At 37.2% G+C, this 22,861-nt stretch overlaps 1 protein-coding gene across 4 annotated transcripts in view; it reads left to right on the plus strand.

Annotated features, from left to right (window-relative positions):
* The window catches only part of pdlim3a (PDZ and LIM domain 3a), a 46,215-nt gene extending 23,814 nt beyond the window's left edge, over positions 1-22,401 (plus strand). The window contains exons 2-8 of one of the 4 annotated variants that reach the window (XM_042342354.1): positions 2,131-2,282; positions 2,426-2,510; positions 7,941-8,128; positions 12,706-12,951; positions 17,242-17,375; positions 19,605-19,725; positions 20,937-22,401. In XM_042342354.1, coding sequence (XP_042198288.1) covers positions 2,131-2,282; positions 2,426-2,510; positions 7,941-8,128; positions 12,706-12,951; positions 17,242-17,375; positions 19,605-19,725; positions 20,937-21,132 — 1,122 coding nt within the window. In that variant the 3' untranslated portion in view covers positions 21,133-22,401. Of the gene's footprint in view, positions 1-2,130; positions 2,283-2,425; positions 2,511-7,940; positions 8,129-8,728; positions 8,800-12,693; positions 12,952-17,241; positions 17,376-19,604; positions 19,726-20,936 lie in introns of all 4 variants that reach the window. The other 3 variants (XM_007892820.2, XM_007892822.2, XM_007892823.2) reach the window with 3 other exon arrangements.
* The last annotated feature ends 460 nt before the right edge of the window (positions 22,402-22,861 follow it).

The following is a 22,861-nucleotide window of genomic DNA, read 5'->3' on the forward strand; positions in this document are numbered from 1 at the left end:
ATTAACCAAATAGAAATTACTTGGGGGTGGGAAGGGAATTCTCTGTAGAACAAGAAAAATGGAGAAAAGCTTATGTTGAAGGGAAAATGTACCAACCAACAACAACAAGATTACATTTGTATAGCGCCTTTCACGTTGGGAGGACGTCCCAAGGCGCTGGACAGAGTACAGCATTTCGACCATCGGAGCTTTGATGTTTATGTTGGATGGGGGATGCTTCGGTTAAGGATGAGTTTGAGAAGTTAAGCCAGAACCTTCCGTTGTGTTCTTTCACTAAATCTTCATAATAGTTAGTGCTGACTTATCAATGTTTACTTATCAATAGAAAGTTAATTTTAGGTTAGTATGGAACTCAAAATCACTGCTAGAATCTTCATGACGTTTGCTATTGAGCTCCTTTCCTTGTTTGTCTTGGGATCTGGAAATGTTTTGCATGCTTCCAGTAACCTTTTCAAATCTCTTCTTTCTATTTGGACTGCAAAGGATTTAACATTCTAAAAAGATCATGTGTGGTTTCTCTAATATGAGAACAAAATTTGTGATCATACATTGTTGCTAAGTGAGCTTGATGCTTCTGATTACTTCGAAATCCCTTCAAGACCTTGCTCCATCCAACCTCTGTGAACTCCTGGGTCCCTGCTTCCCAGTTGCTCCCTCTGCTCAGCAAACCATCAGACTGCTCCATATCCGCAGTTTGATCCATGCCCATCATCAGTTGATGAACTTTCAGCCATTTTGCTCTTGCTCTCTGAAACTCCACCCTGGAGTCTCTCTGCCTTAGCCCTTCCTTCCCTGACTTCAAAATTTACCTTAAGGCCTATCATGATTGGGGTTAGTGAAAGTGACTTGCTCTGTCAAAGAGCCGGGACAGACTCGATGGGCCGAATGGCCTCCTTCTGTGCTGTAACATTCTATGAATCTATGAAAAAAAATGAATGTGATCTTGTAACAATTTGTGTTAATTTACAAACTATAGCACCTTTCCCCTAGGATGACCATCTTGAAGTTCTTTACAAAGATGGTGGTGATCGTTGAGGGAAAGGAAGAGCATTGTGTCAGAAGTATAATATTATTCAATGTGTGAAAAGAGCTGTCTGGCTGGTCTATATAGCTATATTAATCTGAAGACGGTAGTTATTTTTACTTTAAGTCGACACCTAAAATTCTCCAGTGGAAGGACAAGCACACATTTGTTTCTTGAAAGGATGTTGTTTCCCACAATCGGCTAAGCAATTCACGTTCACCCATATATTATCCCATCATTGAAGTTCCCGGATCAGTTCACTATATCCGTTCAGATAATTGTATTTTCCTAATTTGTTTTCAAATTGCATACAATGTAATATGTGCTTCTTCCATTTTACCCAATGCAGCAATTTATATGATTTGAATAGTTTTTGACGAATTGAGACCAACAAAATAAATTAACTTTTAAAAAAAAGTTTGCATCTGTTGCAGTTTAATGAAGGAATGCTAACATGTTTTTTTCTCTCTCATTGGTGAGATGCGTGGAGCCCCTGTCTAATAGCAAATTACAATGTTTCTTTTTTGTGGCATTCCCATTTCCATGTTCTGTAAAGAACTGTATTCTTGTTCTCTTGTCCTTTAGGTGTATGACACACATGTTCTGGTTATACAAGAGCAAAATCCTTGTCACACTCATTTTCATCCTGATACAGAACAATTTATTTTAATATTAACCCCACCTATTTCTGGTAAATGTTTTGTGCTAATATCAGTTCCTGGCATACAATTTCTTCCTCAGTTACAGAGAAAGACTTCCTGCAACAGAATTGTGCCAAGTGTCTCAATTAGATCTGAGGCAAGAAATCCCACCCTGTTTTAGCCTTGAAAAGAACTGGTGATGTAGCCAATGATCCTGCTTATGAGTTTATCATTTATCTCAACCTATTTTATGCAAATATATGTTAGGCTTGCCTACAATAACACAAGACAATGATTACTTTTAAAATGCTTTGAGACAATTTTAGTGTGCTAAGGTACTACATAAATGTTCTTATCATTTTAGCTTTTATATCTGCATTTTTCTGGTAATAATTCTTGAACCATTTCACATTCCTTTCTATCAAATGTTAAAAATTGAATGAATTTCCGCTTTCATTTCTGTAGATAACACCTGGAAGCAAGGCATCACTTGCAAATCTTTCTCCTGGTGACGTTATCTTGGCCATTGACGGAGAGAATACTGAGGTTATGACACATGTTGATGCCCAGAATAGAATCAAAGCCTCCTCCAGTCAGTTAAGCCTTAAGATTGACAGGTTAGTGCAACATTGGGTTTCATTTGGCAAATATATTTGATGATTATGTATTAAATATGTCAAATAAGTCAGAGCACGTTTATTGCATTAAATTGGGGAGAAAAAGGAGAATATTGAGGTCCAGTTCTTTGATTATATAACAGGCCTGAAACCAAGCTTTGGTCTCCTCAAGTCACTGAAGATGGCAAGGCACATCCATTCAAGATTAATTTGGAGGCGGAACCACAGGTACATATTTATGTGTCCCTTGAATTCAGTGTCAATTGTTGATTCTAACAGTATAAAGGCATACAGATGCATTGTAATGAATAATCGACTTTACAAAGTTTTCTTGAATCAAAACTGTAATAAATTTCAAAGTCTGTTTCTCATGATGTGGATAATTCACAGGGGCTTCAATAAATATGTTTTAGTTTTTTACTACCACTATATATGTGGAGGAAGAAATTTCACCTGGGTCTAGTTTTACTCTATTTTCCTAACGTTTTAAAGATTCCACAATTTAGTAAATTCGTAAATATAGCCTTAATTTTAAAGCTGTTTTCCTGTGATTTTTTTAAAAAAACTACAGAAAAATGGCTCAGAGTTGAATTTAATAATTTGTAAAATTTTGCATATTCTGAAATGCTAAGAATATAAAATAAATTTAGATTCAGATTGAATTTCTAGCCAGTAAACAAGGTAAATAATTGCTGTATCTTAGAGGTCATATGTGTACATCTTCTGAAGCCTGTCCAGCTGATAGTAAATCAGTAAGAGAGAAAACAGTCATCAATAATCAAGCGGAAGGAGTATAAAGGACATTCGTTAACATCTGAAACTAGGACACAAGGTATCGGTAATGTTGCTGAATTCAAAAGTACAACAAGCCATTGCTGGGCACAGCATATAAATGCTGAGGATTGAACTTGAGTGTACATTTTACAAATTCTCCAATAGACTCTACCTTTTCCCCACTCTAACATACTTTTAAACAAAGTGGGATGTAGGTTTGAAACCAAGATTCCATAGAGCAAATTAGCAATCTTGAGTCTTCTGTCAATGGGAGTTGCTAAGAGCAAAAAGGTGGTAGTTAACCTGCATCCTACCCTCTCCCCTCCCCCACTTCAGATGATGCTTATTGGTAGAGATCTGGGACCTGCAGAGAAAAAAATGTACATTTTACATTCTGTACAAAATAACCCTTTCTATTAAAAAACAAGCGAACAACCCATTAAGCATTTAATCATTGGCTCCTGCAACAATTTAAATTCTTCTCAGTCCTTACTGCAGATTCCAGCCCAGTTTAACATTGCGTAAACCACAATACAACCAGGAATAATGTCTATGTTCGGAATTGGCATCTGTTTTACACTCCTGAATTCCTGTTGCAGGATTAGTGGAATCTGGTGCAGAGTTGAGGATAATGATTCCCAATAGGAAAACCATGCACTTACCAATGTCACCCATGGCTGTAAGTCAATTGACTTCAAAACAGGTAGCATGGGGCAACATTTCTTTTCCCACAAGTCAAGTTCTAAATGCATCAAATTGAGATTTAATGCAGATCTTGACTGGAAGTATTCTACTGAATACCATCTTGCCAAATAGTGGTTTGGTGCAAGTTCAAGAGCTGGAGTATCTGTCTGCTTGTTTGTCGAGCTGTGTTGTGTTATAAATACGCTAACTGAAGAGTGGTTGTACAAATTAATCTGTTTAAAGAAATGATCATGCGTGGCTTCCATTTTGGACAAGCTTCACCAGTCTATGATATCTTATAAAAAGGGCTGAATAGCATTGGTACCATTAGTGAGTTAGCTGCATGTGATTTATGGCACCAGTCACATATCTTTGTTTGCTGGGCAACAAAACAAGTAAAATACAGTATACCTAGAAACTCCCCTGCTGCAATGTTCTATTTGTCTTTTTGACTCATCATGTTGAAATAAATGATGGAAAACAATCCATTTTAAATCGTAAGCTTTTATTTTCTAATTCACAAAAGTGCGATGAATAGGGATGAAGTTAAATAACCTGTTGATGTGTTGGTGCAACTTTGTTTTTTGTGCAAAGCTATTCCTGAGTTACTTGCACAGTGTTACTGTACCTTTAAATGTGACAGACTGAGCACTTCAAAATAGCAGTGAGGACTGTGAATTCAAGGATGTGTTTCATTTCACTATGTTGTGTATACTGTATAGAGCATAATGAACACCTATAATCATATAATCCATAAATTGCACAGTTTCGGATTTTAATAAGATTAAGACAAAACCAAAGCTTACAAAGCTCAACTATTACAACCGTTCACATTGTATCATCATTTTATTCTCTTATGTATTTGGATGCATCTACCATTTAGCTTCACTGATAATATATTTGGGGTCAGACCTGTCCTGTAACAAAATCTGATGTAATTATTTTTACAGCTCTATAGTATGTTCAGAATCTGGAGAGTAATGTTATTGAAATATAATAGCTGAAATATAATCATTTCTTTGACACTTGGCTTCCCAGTCAATATTCATGTAGGCTTCAATGGGCAGATAGCTGCAGGCATATGTTTATAAAGATAGCAATTGTTTAGAAATGAAGAAACATCTTAAAATTTCTCAACATGACTGCATGGCTGCAGTCAGATATAGAAACCTGCCATATTTTTGTATTATTAAATGCAGTACATTAACCATCAGATCATCACACATTTAGTGTGAAATAATTCTGCATTTTTGCATTTCTTTCCTGCTTTTTAGCACTTATAATGTGCGCTTAAGTCTAACAGTGCAACAATATCAAAGGTGTGCCTTAGTATTTTTCTTCAAATGTCGCAATTTCTTCCTGAATGGAAATGAGTGACTGACAAAGCATGAATGCTGCCCCTCACTTACTGCATAATGCCACATTTGATGCCTTAAGCGCACTTGGAAGGGAGACGTTCTCTTCCTTGAATCTCTCTGCTCTGCTCCATTGCATCCATAGTGGAGTCCTGTAGCTCAGTGGTTAGAGCACTCGCTTTGCAAGCGAGAGACCTGAGTTCAATTCCAGGCAGGGCGAAACCTTGGGCAAGTTTCCTTACTCCACACGCCTAATAATAATCCCTCCAAAACCAAAAACAATAATAAATTGGTCATTTTCAATCTACAACTGTTTGTGGGACATTGCTGTGCGCAATTGGCTGCCGCGTTCGCCCACAAATATACAGTCAATTCACTTTACAGTGTGTTCTGTGAAGCGCTTTGGGACGTCCTCCCGACGTGAAAAGCGCTATATCAAATGCAAGGATTATTATTATTATTATTATTATTATTATTTGTCAAGCATTTGCAGGCCCCCAAAAACTAGCTTTTGCAATGTTGGCTTTCAGCCAATTTTCCCATGTTGAACAGCTGTATTGCTTAATATTGCTCATCTGGCTTACTAGCTCCTGTTGAGGCATGATGAAATCCCAATTATGGTGGCCACTATATCAGTAGCTGATATAATTTTGATAACACTAATGAAGTTGCATTTTCCATGAATGCCATTTATTAATGCCAGGCAATCATTTACTATACTTTCAAAAAAATTACTGTCCACATTTAAATGGAGGTCGAATGTCCGTGCATTTCCAACCAATATTATTTGGAGAGATTTCAATCCATATTGGTTTTAAAGTTCCCCCTTGTTGATATAACTATGCTTTGAATTGTGTTAACAAGGGGGACATTAAAACCTATTCTCATCCAGCCTCTCAGAACAATACTGGTTGAAGAAAACAATCTGAACAATATTTGAAACTTTTTGTTGAGATGCAGCTGCAAATCATTTTACATTAAGTGTATTTTAAATCCTTAGAATATCTCCTATATTAAGTTTGCAGTTCTCACTTTCTGTTTTGATACATTTTCACACCAAAGATTACTTATGTTTCCTTTGGATCAACCTGTACATGTTAATTGGTGCACACTTGTCAATCTTCAGTCATTCAACTTTTTGTGGCTATAAAACAGGCCTGTAAAGCTGAATCAATGCAACAATATTAAAACCAGGCACCCCCATTCTTCAAAGCTCAGTCAAGTGGTTTAATGGCTACAGCTTGAAGCTTATAGTGCAACCATTTCAATAGAGTTGGGAACTGTTCACCTGCAATAGTTATCAACTAGGAAAGAAAAAAACATTAAAGAATAGAGGAAAAAGAGAATAGAAGGGGGAAGGGGTGATAGCCACAGTTAAAGTTTTTGATTTTTAGTGTGTGGAGATGGGGCAATAAATTGGACAAGCCAGAGAGTAAGCCTTGTTGCTTCACCTTTGGTTTCATACTGATAGGAAGAGAGCCTCTTGTTTCCATTAGCTGCGAAGGCCTTGCATGAAATCTGCTTGAGTTCCACCAATCCTGTTCCTATTAGGCACAGTTCACAATTCAACACATATTTTAGATTTTTTCTTAGATCAGGGTATGAAGGGATATGGAGCAAGGGCGGGTAATTGGAGTTGAAGTACAGATCAGCCATGATCTAATAAAATGATGGAACAAGCGCGAGTGGCTGAATGGCCTTCTCCTGCTCCTATATTTTTATGTTTCTAAGTCATGGTCAATGGGAGCGGAAAACATTTAAAATTTCATCCTCAAGCAGAAGTGGAGAAGAAGTTTTGCAACCCTTATTGAGGCAAACTAAAGTGCACCTTACATTGCAATACAATGTTCTGTGCTTGACCCGGGCGACCTTAATGCTGATATTGGGTCCAATGTTTAACTTTGTTCCTTTGCTGGGTTCCAAGATGCTATGAAGGGCACTGTATAAATGCAAATTGTTGTTGTTGTTAATAGGAATCCTTTTAGAATTATCATCAGCACACTCCCAAACTATGCTCCAGAAATAGATCACATTCGAGTGGAGTTCCCACATACTTGTGGTTGCTGGAAGGAATCTCCATTTGCATGAACTGGATATTTATTAAGGGATTCTATTACAAATTACCACAAAACACCACAATTTGGACCCCACTCAGTGAAAAAGGTGTTGGGTGGGGGCAGGCATGTTCCATTCAGCAATATTGATAATCATAATCTTTTATCAAAGAGAAAATTTATCTTTGAAATAACAATGCGAAAGTTATGCTATCAATTGACTGGAACATATCGATTTTATCATGAGGAGTTTGAATGAAAACCCAGCAACTTTATTTTGATTTAGCTTGGGCAGTTGAAGTGCAGACTTTCCAAAATGTGTTACTTCAATCCTCAAATGTTGAGTGTTGTGCTGGTGGCATGATCATGTCGTAAAGCAATGAAGCAAACATTTTCAATCAGGACTGGCTTATTTAAAACTGACAGTGGCTATTGTTAATGACTGTTCCTTTTTTTCTCTTCCTCCATGTAAAATCTAGTATTACTGCCAGGATATATCAAAAGTTCGATTTATTTTATTTTTGCCTAAAATAATAGCAAAACACATCTATCACAGTACAGCTTTCATTTAAAAAAAGGATTTAGCTGCATAATCACTCAGTAATAATCCAAACGTGCGTGGTATTATAATTTGGAAGCAGACTATGTGTTGAAAGGAAGAGAAGGAAAGCTGTATGCACTAATGAAGTGATCACAGCCATTAACAGCCAGGTGCATGGTGTGCCTACTCCTGCTTATCAGCTGCAGCATGAATTGTAGCTTTGTGTACTTTGTGCCCCTTTTACATGCAGGAATTCAAACCGCTTGGAAACTCCCATAACAGAAAAGCCCAGCCGTTTTTTACTGCACAAAACATTGATGACAAAAGGCAGATTGTGAGTTCCAGCTACAATTCACCAATTGGTCTCTATTCTGCTGGCAATATACAAGATGCCCTTCATGGACAGATGCGTGGCCTTATCATTGATCCAAAGGAAAAGTAAGTATGGGGTTTGGATTCTGCTGCGTCTCTATGTCTTGTCTCACAGTCTTTGTTTTTCTATTTGGTCCAGCTCTTGCTACTTGTACCCATTCTCTAACTAAAGTAATAAGTTATCCTCTATGACAATCATATGTTTAGTGGGAAAAAACAACTTTAGGAAAAGTCAGTTACTTTAAACAGGCGACAGAATGGAAATAAACTATAGGAAAAAAATTACCTCGAATGTTATTTGACAAAAGTAAAGGCAGGGTCAAGATTGAAAAAGATTTTGAAGTTCGAGCTAACAATTTAGCTTGTCTCAGTTTGTGTTGTTTTGAAAAGATATATATTTTAATACACACAGGTACGTTTGGTCGATATGATTTTAAGTCAAACTTGTGCACTGTTGTACTGGTGGCATGGTCATTATTTGTTATCATGTGAGGTACGGAAACAAATCATTCCTTTTTTTACCTTATTATAGATATATATATTGTATGAAATCCAGTGTCTAATAAAGTGAAAATATTATTTTGAGACTGAGCATTGAACATCCTGCTTTTACTGCCTATTAAGGTTAGATGTCCTATGTTATCTTTACCCATTTTTTCCTTACAGGAACTAGGCTACTTTGAACACAAGTTCAATGTCAGACCCAAACCCTTCTCAGTAGTTTCCACCTTGACCAGGTTTTACACGTTATCTTTAATAAATTGCATGTGTTTTGTCTTGAATATTTATAGTATTCTGAAAGTGGAACAAGGGAAATTTTACATATGCGTTGCAAAAATTAAGATTTTTTAAAATAAACCTATTCACTTCATAAAGATCAACAACCACATTTAAAAAGAATATTCAATTGCAACTTTTGAAATTTAGCGTGTACTCTGTCAAATTATTTTAATTTCATCAAAAGGATTGTACAGCTATTTTTACAAAAATTTTAATGCAATTGATCACTTCTGTGCGATATTAACTGATTCTCCAAAGATTAATAGCGTTCTCATAACAGACAAAATTCAAAAAATGTTTCATAAATTTAATTTAGGGGGGAAATTATTTAATCCCTTGATCCTCTCTGTTAAAAAATGTGATTTATATGATCTATTGTGCATTTTCATGGTTGAGTAAATTGTGCTGGTATATATATGTGCTTTGATATATCAGCTCTAGGACTCAGCATGTCATACCAAGTCTTGACTAATGTCTTCTCTCCAGTTCTTGCATGTTTGTATATTTCTTATTTATTTCTCCACCAATAGTGACTGTACTTTGTAGGCAAATGCAGCAGCCAATTTTGCACACAGCAATGTCCCGCAGACAGCCATGAAATCAATAACCAATTTTATCTGGAGATTGTTGGCCAATTATACCAGAAAAGATCCCTTGTATTTTTGAATCATTAACATCCACCCACAGGCAAAAGGGATCTTGATTTCACGTCTTATCCAAAGAATAACACCTCCAGCAGATCAGCACACAGCCAGCACTGCCCTGGAATGTCAGCTTAGACTACCAAACAATGTGATCACTATTAGTGTTGCGGGTGTACTGCATTGTCGGAGGTACATTACTGTATAACTACAAATAAAAAGATACATTACTGTATAATTGCAAATAAAAAGATTTATCTTTATCATTTGGGCTAGGTAATCAAACAATGACATTATATGCAAAAATGATAATAAATAAATCCTTTTATTTGCAGTTAGTTATACAATAGTGTTTTATTTTAATTAGTTATCTATTTTGGCAAAGTGTTCATAATTCATGTTTGCTATTAGGCGTAAGCTTTCAAATTTTAAAACAAACTCTAATCCATTCATTTTAAACATTGTTTCACATGAAATAAACCTGTAGAATATCTCATTCAAAATCCAGTTGGATTTTATAGAACTCTTATTGAGTTTTTAACCAATTGTTCAGGAAATAGTATTTGCACTGTTTCTTTCTTGAACGTAAGCCAGTTTTTTTTTGAGGGCTAGTAATACAAATCTTTTCTGTCTCTGAACTCAGGATCACCTAAAGAAAGTGACTAAAGTGTTGATCCTGTACAAAGTGTTAAATTTCAATTCTGGATTGTGCCATTCGCTACCCAAGACATATAAAGTAAAGGCACTTTATTGTACACAGTCCAAAAGCCTCCTACTAATTATAGAGAAAGTTCAAGAGATTGGAATGAAATCTGATGTTATAAATTCCAAAATGGTAATTCACCTATTGAAAAGAGAATAATAAGCCAAGGGGAAATACTTTACACACAAACAAATCTCCAGTCCAAGGAGTGAGATTCTTGTTTAACTATATTGTAGACATTTTCAAAGACTGCAAGGAATGCAGACAGCTTGAAATCCTACTCTGGACAAAGACAACTCAGAGACATTCGTTCCCCTTGCTTCTAGGAAAGAAACAACAAAAGCAGCGGGAAAACCTGTTCCCTTCCTACAGTCTTCCCATTAAATGCCCAAAAGGTTCCAATTAGCTGCGTTCCTAAAGTGATCTTTTCTGAAAATAATTATCACTACAAAGATTTGCATTATGAAGATTTAGCAAGGACAAAAGTCATACAACAGTCTCCTTTGGAGTTGAAAATTTAATATTCACTGTATTAATAGAGCGAATAAAATTGAGATTCGCTGTGAAATTCAGTTTTAGAAAAATCCCGATTCTGAGGCTTTCAAAGAACCATTCTGCAACAGACGTTTACCTTCCAAACATATGCAGGAGGTTTCAGGTTTTTTTCTCATCCCAGAAATGTATGAATGACTTTAAATTGTGTTTGCATGAACTATTAACACAACCCCCTGAAAATTGTATATTTTAAACACACGTGAAAAAAATAGTACCACAATAAACTACTAATCTTGCATAAAGGAAAGCAGCATGTGTAAAGCTGAATCCTGAATGGACCTGTATTGTAATGCATCTTATTATATAAAGTGGACTTTGATCGTGCTTATGGTCACCTCCCCATCCCCCCTCCCCCTGGCTCAGTGTCAGACTCCACCACTTTCAAGCGCTCTGAGATGCTACCCCGTGTGAAGGACATTATATAAATGCAGGTTGTTGTTGATAATTGCACTGCAGTCTGTAAACTGAAAAATTCTTTCAATCTAATAATGTTTGACCTTCTCGTTAACTATGTTTTGTAATATTTTCACCGTCTTGAAAATTAAACTTTTTTATATAAAGGCAAACTAAAAATTAAATCTAAGCCTTAAAGTTGCATTATCTCATTTGTGATAGTTCAGATTTGCCACTTTTCTAAGCTAAATAGAACTTTTGAACATTTGCCTATACAATATATTTCATTGCAGGTATTCCTTCATTTTGTGATTGAATAATATACAAGCCTCTTAATTTCTCATGAAAAAAGATACTGCAACATAAGCAACTATGATATCACATTACGCATCCTAATCCCTAGTGTTTATTGCTCAATATGAGAAACCTTCAAATTGAGACTTTAGGTGAAACTATACAAACTAATAGCGTGTGTTGTGTATGTGTGCTAAAAGAGAAGGCTGTATTACCAGCCTTTCCTTTAGCAATGTCTTTCAAACTCACATTATACATGAAAGAGTTAAGGCAAGCAGATGAATTACACTTTTTGGTGTTGGCAAACAGTTTAGTGGCACAAAGAAACAGACCTTTTTTGTAGTATTGCTGATTATCTATTTCTCCTCTTTCAACCATAATAGCAATATAGAATTTTAAAGCCAACCCTCTTAAGAAAGGAATTGGGATCCCTGGAGCCAAAATTGCAATATTCCTAAACACACTGTATTTCCTATTTTAAGGAACACCATTTAAAATCTATTTTGAAATACTGCTCACATAGTGATAATCCAATAATGGTAACATCAAAACCTGTTAAAAGGCACTGAGCAGTGCCATTTTGGATTCTGCTTAATGGGAAATCATTTTCAAATGGCAAAAAAAAATGCCTTTCTGAGCATTTCCAATGGATGCAGGCCTAACTCAATCTTAACTCAAAGCAGACTAAGCACAGAGAGATAATTTTCCTTGCTCACAAATGGCAACTGTTTGCACTGTTTGTAATCCATTGAATTGTGTTTGGCATAATGTTAACAGGAATATTGTAACAGCATTCTCCCAATAACCTAAGTGACTAAATGAGGGCAATGTTTGTGAGGAATTCAATGTCCAGTTGTTCAGATCACAAAACTAATTTGTCAGGTAATTTAGCTGTGTCCATGTTAAAACATCATCGGCACATTGATGGGCCACATGATTTACCAGGACTGTTATTTCTGAAGTCCGGAATTGTGTGTTCTGTATTAGTTGTCCTGCAAATCTGGATTAAGAATGTTCAGTGATAGCTATGGATTTGCAGGGAAGAAACATGTCTCACTTGAAGCATTCTTGATCTTTAAGCACTGAAACAAGAAGATGTGATTTAGAAATCATTGCTAAGTATTTCTAATGCATCTTCTCCTTAAACTTTTAAAAAAATATTTTCTGTTGTGTATGTGTTTTTAATATTGTATATTTCTGTCGCTCTCTTTTTGTGGCCATGTCATGTCCTTTGCAATTTTCTGGCTCATATTCCCGGTGGCCAGTGATGGGTGCAGTTCACCGTCACTTGTAGGTGGGAGAAGTGGGTGCAATTCTCCCTCTGTGACTGGTAGCGTTGACCTCAGTGAATTGAAAGCTGCAACAAAATTTACCCTCAATAGACCAATCGAAATGGAACTCCCAGGCATCAAGATTACACATGCTCAGTTTAATTCTCCCATGCAGCTGTATTCTGAGGACAACATTGCTGAAGTGTTGGAAGAAAAGGTTACCATGGCTGTTGGTGCACCTTTGCAAATAAGGTAATTGAAGTTAAAGTATGCCCCTTTTGTGATTTGGCAGCTCCAAATCTCTGCCACAAATGCCCTTGAAAACCTCATTGACTGTGTTACTCTATTCTGTACGGTAAATACATTCAAAGTCAGACCTTTTTTTTAAGAGGAATAAGTTGTAAATTACAGGCACCATGATCACCCAGGAATATGTTTTTATTACCATAACTGTACAATAAATGGCTGATAAATGCTGCAAATTGAACCCCAACTTCTGACAGCAAGCAAGTCATCAACCTAATATTCAGACTCCTCTGACATCACTTAAATCGAGCCAACATTCATATATGAAAGGAGGTAGATACTTGGGATGTAAGACTATGAAGAGATACGTAGAAAAAGCAGTGAACAAGGAAATGGATTTAAAATATCTGCCATGATTTAATAATATGGTATAACTTGTTCATTGAGCTAAACAGATATTCCTGTTGCTTTTGTTTTGTTTCTACAAACCATTAATTTTCCTCTTCACGCCCCTGTTCATTAATACTCTAGTACATAATTCATTTTCACTGCCTGGGCTCTGGTTAATTGCATTTTCAGTTTTTCAAGGTTACATATGTGCATTTTGGTTTGTACATTTAGTTCAAACTGCTGAGCAATATGAACAAAACTGAGGCCTAACAGATGTTACAACTTTTTTGGAGACAATCAATCAAACAGAATAAGTGAGAAATTAGATCATCAGAACGTTCTATTCTGTTTAGTGTTAAAGCAAATTTCAGCCTCCTTCATTTCTCTGTTATCTCCTTTTTGCTCGATCCCTCCTTGAGAAGTATAGGCGGTCTTATTAGTGTGTCTCGAGAGATTCATCCAAAGGGAAGGCATATCTACCGTGACATCATCATCATCAATCGCCTCTTACCCTGGTGCATTAGAATTACATTCAATGTTACAGCATAGAACAGGCCATTTGACCAAACTCAAGACCCTGTTAACACGACCAAAAGAAACTTCCACATTACATCTTTAGTTTCTTGAAGATGCTCCTTCCAGTGAAGGGATGAAACACCAAAACATCACCCCAACAATAACTTGTCCTTCATATAAACAGGGTGAGAAGACAGACTTCTCCACCCCAGGTTTTGAGAAATAATACATTAGATTCTGACTGTATTGAAGAATTTCTCAAAATTCTGCACAAATTTATATTTGAAAACCATGTCCTGAAGACTAAGACACAAGAATGTTTTGGCCTTTGATGAAATATGTCATCACACAATGAGCAAACGTTCAATTTAATGGCCTGTTGCAGGATCCAGTGCGATCTTTAGTGAAGGTATATGCATGGAGGTAGTTTCAAAGGCATCTTTTGTGAGCGGGAAGGGATGAGAAATAGAAGGTGTGAAAGGAGATATCCGTTGCAGGGCATCTGCTTCTTTGTTTTCGACAACGAATCTGAGAAAAGTCAAGATTCAATCCAGCATTGTACAAACCCGACACTGAACAATCCAAACCAAAAACAGTTTGACAAGTGAAACATCCTCAATGGCCAGTTAGTTGAAGGCGTTATTTAAGGATTTGCCTTTTTATCTGAAATAGGAGAAGTCCTGGTTAAAATCCTTGAAGATGGATTGTGGAACGTAGATCCATAATTAACTTATTACATCATGCATTATAATTGATGCTAAATGTCATACACAGGAGAGGGGAGCAGAAACCTTCAATATCTGCTTGGGTTTAGATCAGAACCACTTGATCACAAATCCAACCATAATACGGGTAAGAGACAAACCTATTTATTTCTCTGGAAAAAAACATTAAAGGAGCATTGTTCATTAGTAAATATATGCTCTGAGTATAGAAGTAGAAACAGACTGTCCATCAATAGGGCACACTCCACTCTTTCAAATGCCTTTTCAGCATCATCAATTAATGGTGAAGTTGGATCTTTCAGATGGGTTTATTTTCATGTTGACAGTAAAAGTACTTGCAAAACATATGAAGCTTTCTGAGTGGATCATCAAAAAGAATGTCAAGCTCCATCCCAGCCTCAGCAAGACATCCAGAAGAATCAAAGTACCATTGCTTCTATATCTGCTTCCGGATTGACGATTACTTCTCTCTTTCTGGAAATATAGAATGATTTTGCTTCTTACAAAAAAAAGTCTTTACATTTTCCAGCAGCCAAAAAGATGAATGAGATGGATGAATCTCAGAAGTGCAACAGGTCTCCAGAAGCTGTGCCAAATGAAGCTGAATGTGTGCAAGAAATAGCTCACCATCTGGAAGAGTTGCAAGTGATGCCAAACAAGCATGACAAAGGCTGAGATAATCAAATGAGTGTTAGCTCTGGTCAAGAAGGCAATTGTTTAATCACAGACAATTGTATAACCATGGCTGGCATTCAATATACCTGAACTGGATGAAACTCTATTTCATTTGATACCTAATATTGCTTAAACTACAGATAACTAAATGATCTGTTCATTTGAAGCAAGTTTCCTCTTTCAGACATTAGTTATACTTGTTTCTATATTAATGAGCTTGCTTAAGTATTGTTGTTAAGATTGCTTCAATGTAGAGTTAATTGGTGGACTTGCTGAATATATTGGTTGCCTTGTCCATGTTTGCTTAGAGATTTTGTCTGTTTATTGTGGCTTTACTTGTAACTAGAAAAATTGTCATCTTAACCTTATTTTATTATTATTACATTTATTATTATTACAATATTATTATTATTACAATATTATTATTATTATTACAATATTATTACAATATTATTATTATTACAATATTATTATTACAATATTATTATTATCAGTGTTTCCCATAATTCTTCACACTTCCATGTCTCTCAGCTCGTTCGCTCTAGCAGGCTGATAGACTTATCAATCATTTGCTGCAGTAGTAACAAAATGCAATGCTCAAAACTGACTCCAAAATTCTCATAATCACCTCCTAAATACCCACCATGAAAAGTAACAATTATCTTCAAAAGAACTGTTGAAAACCAACTTCAAAATTAAAACTTAATATAAGAAGCTTCAAAAATTCTGAACATCATAAATTTGGGGATAATGGTCTTAAGGCTGAGACCATGAGAAAGTTTGAACCTCTGAAGCTTTAAAAAAGTTAACTTTTCAGATAAAGTGGAACCTATAAAAGAAAATAAATTGTTCACTTTTAAAAAATTATTTTTGCTGTTAACCAGCTTATTACCATTTCACAAAAAAAATCAACAGCCTGTTTAAAAAGTGGGAAGAGGCAAGATACAATTCTTCTAAATCCTGTTTTAGCACCAAACAATATCCAACACTTCAAATCCAATCGCAAACCACTTTGTTTTGAATCCTCAGAGTGAACCAAACTTCCAGCCTCATAACAACAACAACTTGGATTTATATAGCGCCCTCCACGCCAGATGGGATCTCAGAGTACTTTACAGTTTAGGATCCCGGGACCGAGCCAGGGGGGAAGGGGAGGAAGGTGACCAAAGACGCAGTCGAAAAGAAAGGTCTTCAGCAGAGACCTGAAAATGGGAAGGGAGGGAGCGAGACGAAAGGAGTGAGGAAGGCAGTTCCATAGCCTCGGGGCACAGGCATGGCTGCCGAGGGTGGAGCGGAGCACTCGGGGGACAAGGAGGAGGATAGACCCGGAGGAACCAAGGCAACGGGTATTGTGCTGAGGAGAGAGGAGGTCAGAGAGGTAGGGGGGTGCAGAGGAGTGCAGGGACTTGAATACGAGGGTGAGGATCTTGAAATCGATCCTCTCTGGGGTAGGCAGCCAGTGCAGTCTGGCAAGGACTGGAGTGATCGGGGAGCGGAGTTTCGTGTGGATGAGAACACTATCCCACATCCCAATCTTACACATTACAGCTAAATCTCCAGCTTTTAATCCTTGACTTAGATCACCAAGGATTCAAGAATTTCTTTTTTATTAGTTGTTTCAGGCTTTCCTGCCCTGATCCTCACAAAAGAGCAAGGCTTTTCCAGCAGCAACGTGCAAACCCAGTGTCCTCTGTTCAACACTGCTCATATTGTTCAGTTTATTCCGACTAGAAGCAGCTTTATCTCTGAAAGCCTGGTTCCAAACTTACAAGAAGGTTGAAACAAAAGATTCCATATCAGTATCAATCACAGAAATTTGCCAATAGAGTAGAAAAAGTAATATTAGAAAGTGACAAATATTATTAAATTGAATCCTTAGAAGATCTTCATCATCACAGTTCAGTTCAGAGATTTTTGGTTGTTATTCAAAAGCATTTTGCAAACATTGCAAGCTTCTCGACAGCTTATAATGACTTGTGTGTTCATACAGCATTGAGCCAGAACCACCAGCTCAGAACTCCGATGTGTACAAGATGCTACATGAAAATGAGGAGTCCAGTCATGAGCCAAGACAATCTGGGTCATTCCGAGCAATCCAGGATCTCCTGCAGACAGATGAAAGTGGTGAGTGTAACAATCATCCTTGCATTTCATATAGCATCTTGTCACCTCACAACACCTCAGATTAATTTACAATAGTTAGTGGTGTGCAGTGACTGTGTGTTTATAGGCAAAATGTAACAGCCAATTTGCACACAGCAATGTCCTATAAACAGCCAGGTAGTGAATGATCAATCTAACTAGAGGAATGTGGGCATTTATATAGTGCCCTTAACTCGGGTAGCATCCTGGAATGCTTAACAATGGTGTAGATTGACATTGAGCGGGGAGAAGGGGACAGTTGAGGAAAGTCTTCAAGTGTGATCTTGTGCAAGGAGGTGGAAATGTGGAGGGATCGAGGCAGGATATTCCAAACGGCTCAAAGAGATACTCCATTTCTCTTCATTATCCTGGCTCAGTGGTAGCACTCCCACCTCTGAGTCAGAAGGTTGTGGGTTCAAGCCCCACCTCGGGACTTGGAATCACATAGTTTAAACTGACACTCCACTACAGTGGTGGAGATGTATTGCATTGTCGGAGGTGCCATCCTTCAGTTGAGGAATTAGACTGAGGTCTCTTTCTGTTTGTTCAGGTGGATGTTAAAGATCATATGTCACTATTTGAAAAGAGAAGGGAGTTTATTCCTGTGTCCTGGCAATTCCCCCAAATAAAATTGGTTAATCATTCCAAGGCATTGCTATGCTCAAACTAGCTGCTGTGTTTTGCCCACAAAATACCCCATCAATCCACTTTACTATATATCCTGTTAAGTGCTTTGAGACATCTCAACAACCTAGTAAGGAACTATATCAAATACAGGGATTATTACCAAATGCAAGGATTATTATAAATGGTGTCATGGCTCTTATCTCTTGTCTTCTCCGGTCATGTGAGGCTTGGTTACACTCAAATGATTTGGGGCAGGGGTAAGTGGTGTTTCCTTGTAGTTGAGCTGGCTCCAAGGTGACGTGCTTGGCAAATGGAACGTTGGAATCAAATCACCCATATATGGGGGTCTTGGAAATCCAGTTCCAGAGACAAAACAAGTCTAAGGCATTGATGTCATCAGGCTATCAAGCGAAAACAGATATGGCAGGAAGGAATGTGAATTATTTGTTGAATTATTTGACAGATCAACTCTGGAAAATAAATATTATTGGAGTCCTGTAGCTCAGTGGTTAGAGCACTCGCTTTGCAAGCGAGAGACCTGAGTTCAATTCCAGGCACAGGGCAAAACCTTGGGCAAGTTTCCTTACTCCACACGCCTAATAATAATAATCCCTCCAAAAAAACAAAACAATAATAAATTGGTCATTTTCAATCCACGACTGTTTGTGGGACATTGCTGTGCGCAATTGGCTGCCGCGTTCGCCCACAAATATACAGTCAATTCACTTTACAGTGTGTTCTGTGAAGCGCTGTGGGACGTCCTCCCGACGTGAAAAGCGCTATATCAAATGCAAGGATTATTATTATTATTATTAAACAAAAGCAAAGTAGGGGTCAAAACTGGATGTCATCCTATACTTCAAGCACTCAATCATTGTTGGCAGCTACTCTTCCTCCATGTTGTCCCGTGATTATAAACCTTAAAAACAGTAAACATCACAAATATGATCTTACACAACCACTCCAAAGTACTCATGTTGCTTCAAACAAATGTATTGATTAAGTTCCAAAGAAAGCAGAATCTAAGAAGTGAGGAGTTCACTGCCACCTAGTGGCCATATAGCAAAAGCACTAAAATACAACTAATTCTGACTTTGAGTTAATTAATACCAGCAATAATAGTGATTAGAATCTTTACATTCGCTATAATAGCTTTCACGTCAGAATTATGTCCCAAAGCACTTCACAGTACTGTAAAATATATTTTATTTTGTGGGTGAAAGCACTGCCACTCTGCACACAAAGTGAGGGACCAATTTTATTTGGGGGATTGTTGGCCAGGACACCGGGAGAAACTCCATTCTCTTTTCTAATATTGGCATGGGATATTTAACATCCACCTGAATACGCCTTGATTTAATGTTTTATCCAAATGACCGCAATCTCTATCAACGCAGCACACCCTCGGTACTGCATTGGAGTTGTCAGCTTAGACTATTATCAGTTCCAAGTCCCGACATTGGGCTTGAATCCACAACCTTGTGATTCAGAGGAGAGAATGCTACCAACTAACCCAGTCTACAGTTGAACACTTAAAAAGACTGCAAACCTTACCCCACTATTTTTAATCTAATTTTACTTCAGATGATCAAGGTCAACGCCCTACAGGCACTAGAAGCGTGAAGGCTCCTGTGGCAAAAGTCGGTGGTTCCCCAGCAAGTGTTCAAAAGCTGCCGCTGTGTGATAAGTGTGGTAATGGAATAGTGTAAGTATTTGTTAAAGAGTAAGAAGGGTATTTTTGTGTGTTTGGGAGAGGTTTGCCTTTTGTTATCTTTTTCTGCTATGTTTTATTCCTCCACTTCCTTTTTTCGCCATTTACTAGGATATGATTATTTGGGCCTTGGGAGACCTCTGGTGCCTTGACAATGTGTGAGCCTTGATAGTAAGGGTCATACAAAGGAACATAGGAATTGCTATATGAAAAAAGATCATGGACCATCTAATCCGCCTTCTACCATCATAACTCAAAGTGCACTGAGGTCAACTGTAGCAATCCAGTTGTAGCTTTAATGCAGATCAGCAAAGATTGGCTTTTGATTTTGCAACTTTCTGGTCTATATGATCGAGTGCTGCAACAGTCCACATAATAATAATAGTATTATTAAATATTAGGTAAAGAAAGGCTGAACCTTGCATATCAACAACTCTTACACTATCCCACAATAATGTCTAATTCAGAAATAAGTTGAAAATGACGTATGTTATTTTTGGCAATAAAATTCCAGTACTTTTTTAAAAATTGGCTGGTGCCAAAAGTAAAGCTACTTACAATATATTCTGTGAAGCGCTTTGAGATGTCTCAACAACGTGATAAGGTGCTATATCAAATGCAAGGATTATTATTATAAAAGTGGTTTTAAAATAAAACAGTGTTCCACTACAGTCAAGCCTTTGGGACACTACCTGGGATGAGACGAGCTATATAAATACAAGTTGTTGTTTTTGGAGGACTTTGTGATGCAATAGTTGCACTCACTCTCATTTTACCTTTGAATCCTGCATCTTGTAGCACTCCATTGACCAAGACAATAGATACCTCGTAAGTACAATGAGGCGTTTAACGAGCGTTTTTGGGGAAAGTGGCATCTCCAGCTGCAAAAGACCTCCTCGGGATGTAAAACCCTCCCAAATGTGAAACCTTCATCCATAAAATATTCACTTTACAATATTTTCTGTGAGACGTCTCAAAGACGTGATAAGGTGCTATATCAAGAGCAAGGATTATTGTTATTATTATTACTTGGCTCACTCTGGTTGCCTCAGAGCTGAGATACTTCAGGTCAGCTTTTTCTCTGCAGTTTCCCCAACAAATGTTCCCCTCCCCCACTCTAAATTCTTAATATTAAAATAAAAGTTGCTTTTCAAACAATGCTTCACTAATTTCCCACTAATTTTTGTGTATTCCTTTTCATACAGGGGAACAGTTGTCAAGGCCCGTGACAAGTATCGTCACCCCGAATGCTTTGTCTGCTCTGACTGTGATATGAACCTGAAGCAGAAGGGTTACTTTTTCGTAGAAGGGCAGCTGTATTGTGAAATCCACGCAAGAGCACGAACGAAACCACCAGAGGGATACAAAGCTATGCCGGTTTATCCCAACATGAAGGCTTAAATTTTCCAGAAAGATTGAAAAGAACGTAACTGATGGGATGCAGATACACATAAATTTATTTCACCATAAAGATCCTATCTTGCCATTATCTTTCTGAATCTTACACAAATGCAGTAAACCCTTAAGTATAATTATGCTCCCTCCCCAAGATGCATTCACAAAATGCGGCTTGCTGAATTAGCTATGGCAGATAGATTTGCACGTTGCAAACTTGCTAACTATCAAAAGTATTGTACAGCTGACAATTTGATACAGCAAATTAAACAAGAACGTGCAGTAGCCTCATTACAGCACCAATGGGGCTAATTTACTGCCAAACCTTTGCAAAAAATTACACAGCAAATGCACATGACAGGAACTGAGCACATATACTGATTTCTTCTTAACAGGTAGAGGTTATAATTTAAATGTACACATTGGTATTAAGTAATTGTACAAATACACACACACACATCACATATTAATGGCATTGTAGCCATTAGAAGTTACCATCTGGTTACTTTGCTATTTTGTTACTTTACGTTTCACTGGATGAATTTTAAAATAGTCGCTAAATATAATTATACAAGCGCTGAAAATTACAATTCAAATCCAACAAATCTTGGAATTTAAAACTCATTTCATTTAAATCCTCTTATAAATGAAACTCTTTGGCAGCAACAAAACAGGAGAACTGGAGCTCCGAGGTTCAAGTGGTGATGTTACATAGAGCTCAGCGAGGTAACCAGATGGTCTCACAGACTCTACCACTCAGCAAGCAGCTAAACTTGTCTGATGCAAGATAACACACAAAATCACCCTAGTAAAATGGCCTATCTTTATTCCAATCCTTGTGGGCTTGCTACTGAAATTAAAAATGACCACACACTGTTGCTATTTCTGACACTTCCATTTGATTTAATTATTCACTGTTTCAGCATTTTAACACCACTAACTGTCACCATTTGATTGCAGTATAGAAGTATATTCACTGTAGAGTTGGAGTTGATATGGATGCAGCTAAATACAGACACCGACTGTTGCCATATTTGTTTGACACTCCTGAAGTTTTGCTCTGTTTCTTACCAGGATGTGCTTGAACAGTCTTATAAAGGGTGACTATCTTATTGGGTATCATTGACGATAATGTGCAGTTGCTTTGGCATCATTGAAATAAAAACATTTGATTCGAATTATATGCCTTTCTTTTTAAAGAATATGCAAAAAAGTGGTGTATTTTAAATATTTACACATCTATTATGCCGCTAAAATAAATGGTGCAATGTTTGACGTGTTGCTTGTGTTTCCTTTCGTTAATACTGAAATAACTAAACAAGAATATAGCACCATTCACATCAGAAGGAAGTCTCAAAGCACATTACACTTCACCTTGAATCTGGTCACTTAGTTTTTACGCACTATTTACACCCTCTTCCCCAAGATCAAGTTAGAGGACAGGTCACCTGTCGAACACTGATATTTGTGTTTGCAATTAGAAAGGGATTTTACAGTAAAGTGTGGTGTCTAAATAATGTTACTGTCACATTGACTTGCAGCTCCCAATGGTGACTACTACTACAACAACAATAAATTACATTTCTGTAGTACCTTTCATGTTGGGAGGACGTCTCGAAGATGCTGGACAGTCAACGATTTGCATCACTGGGCAGGTCAGCTGTTGAACTCCAAGACAAATCCGAAGTGGAATCCACCTCACTGAGCTGGTCATGACATGGATGCCGTAATTTGG

This window comes from Callorhinchus milii, unplaced genomic scaffold, assembly GCF_018977255.1.
Source record: "Callorhinchus milii isolate IMCB2004 unplaced genomic scaffold, IMCB_Cmil_1.0 Scaffold1, whole genome shotgun sequence".
Classification (NCBI taxonomy): Eukaryota; Metazoa; Chordata; class Chondrichthyes; order Chimaeriformes; family Callorhinchidae; genus Callorhinchus; species Callorhinchus milii.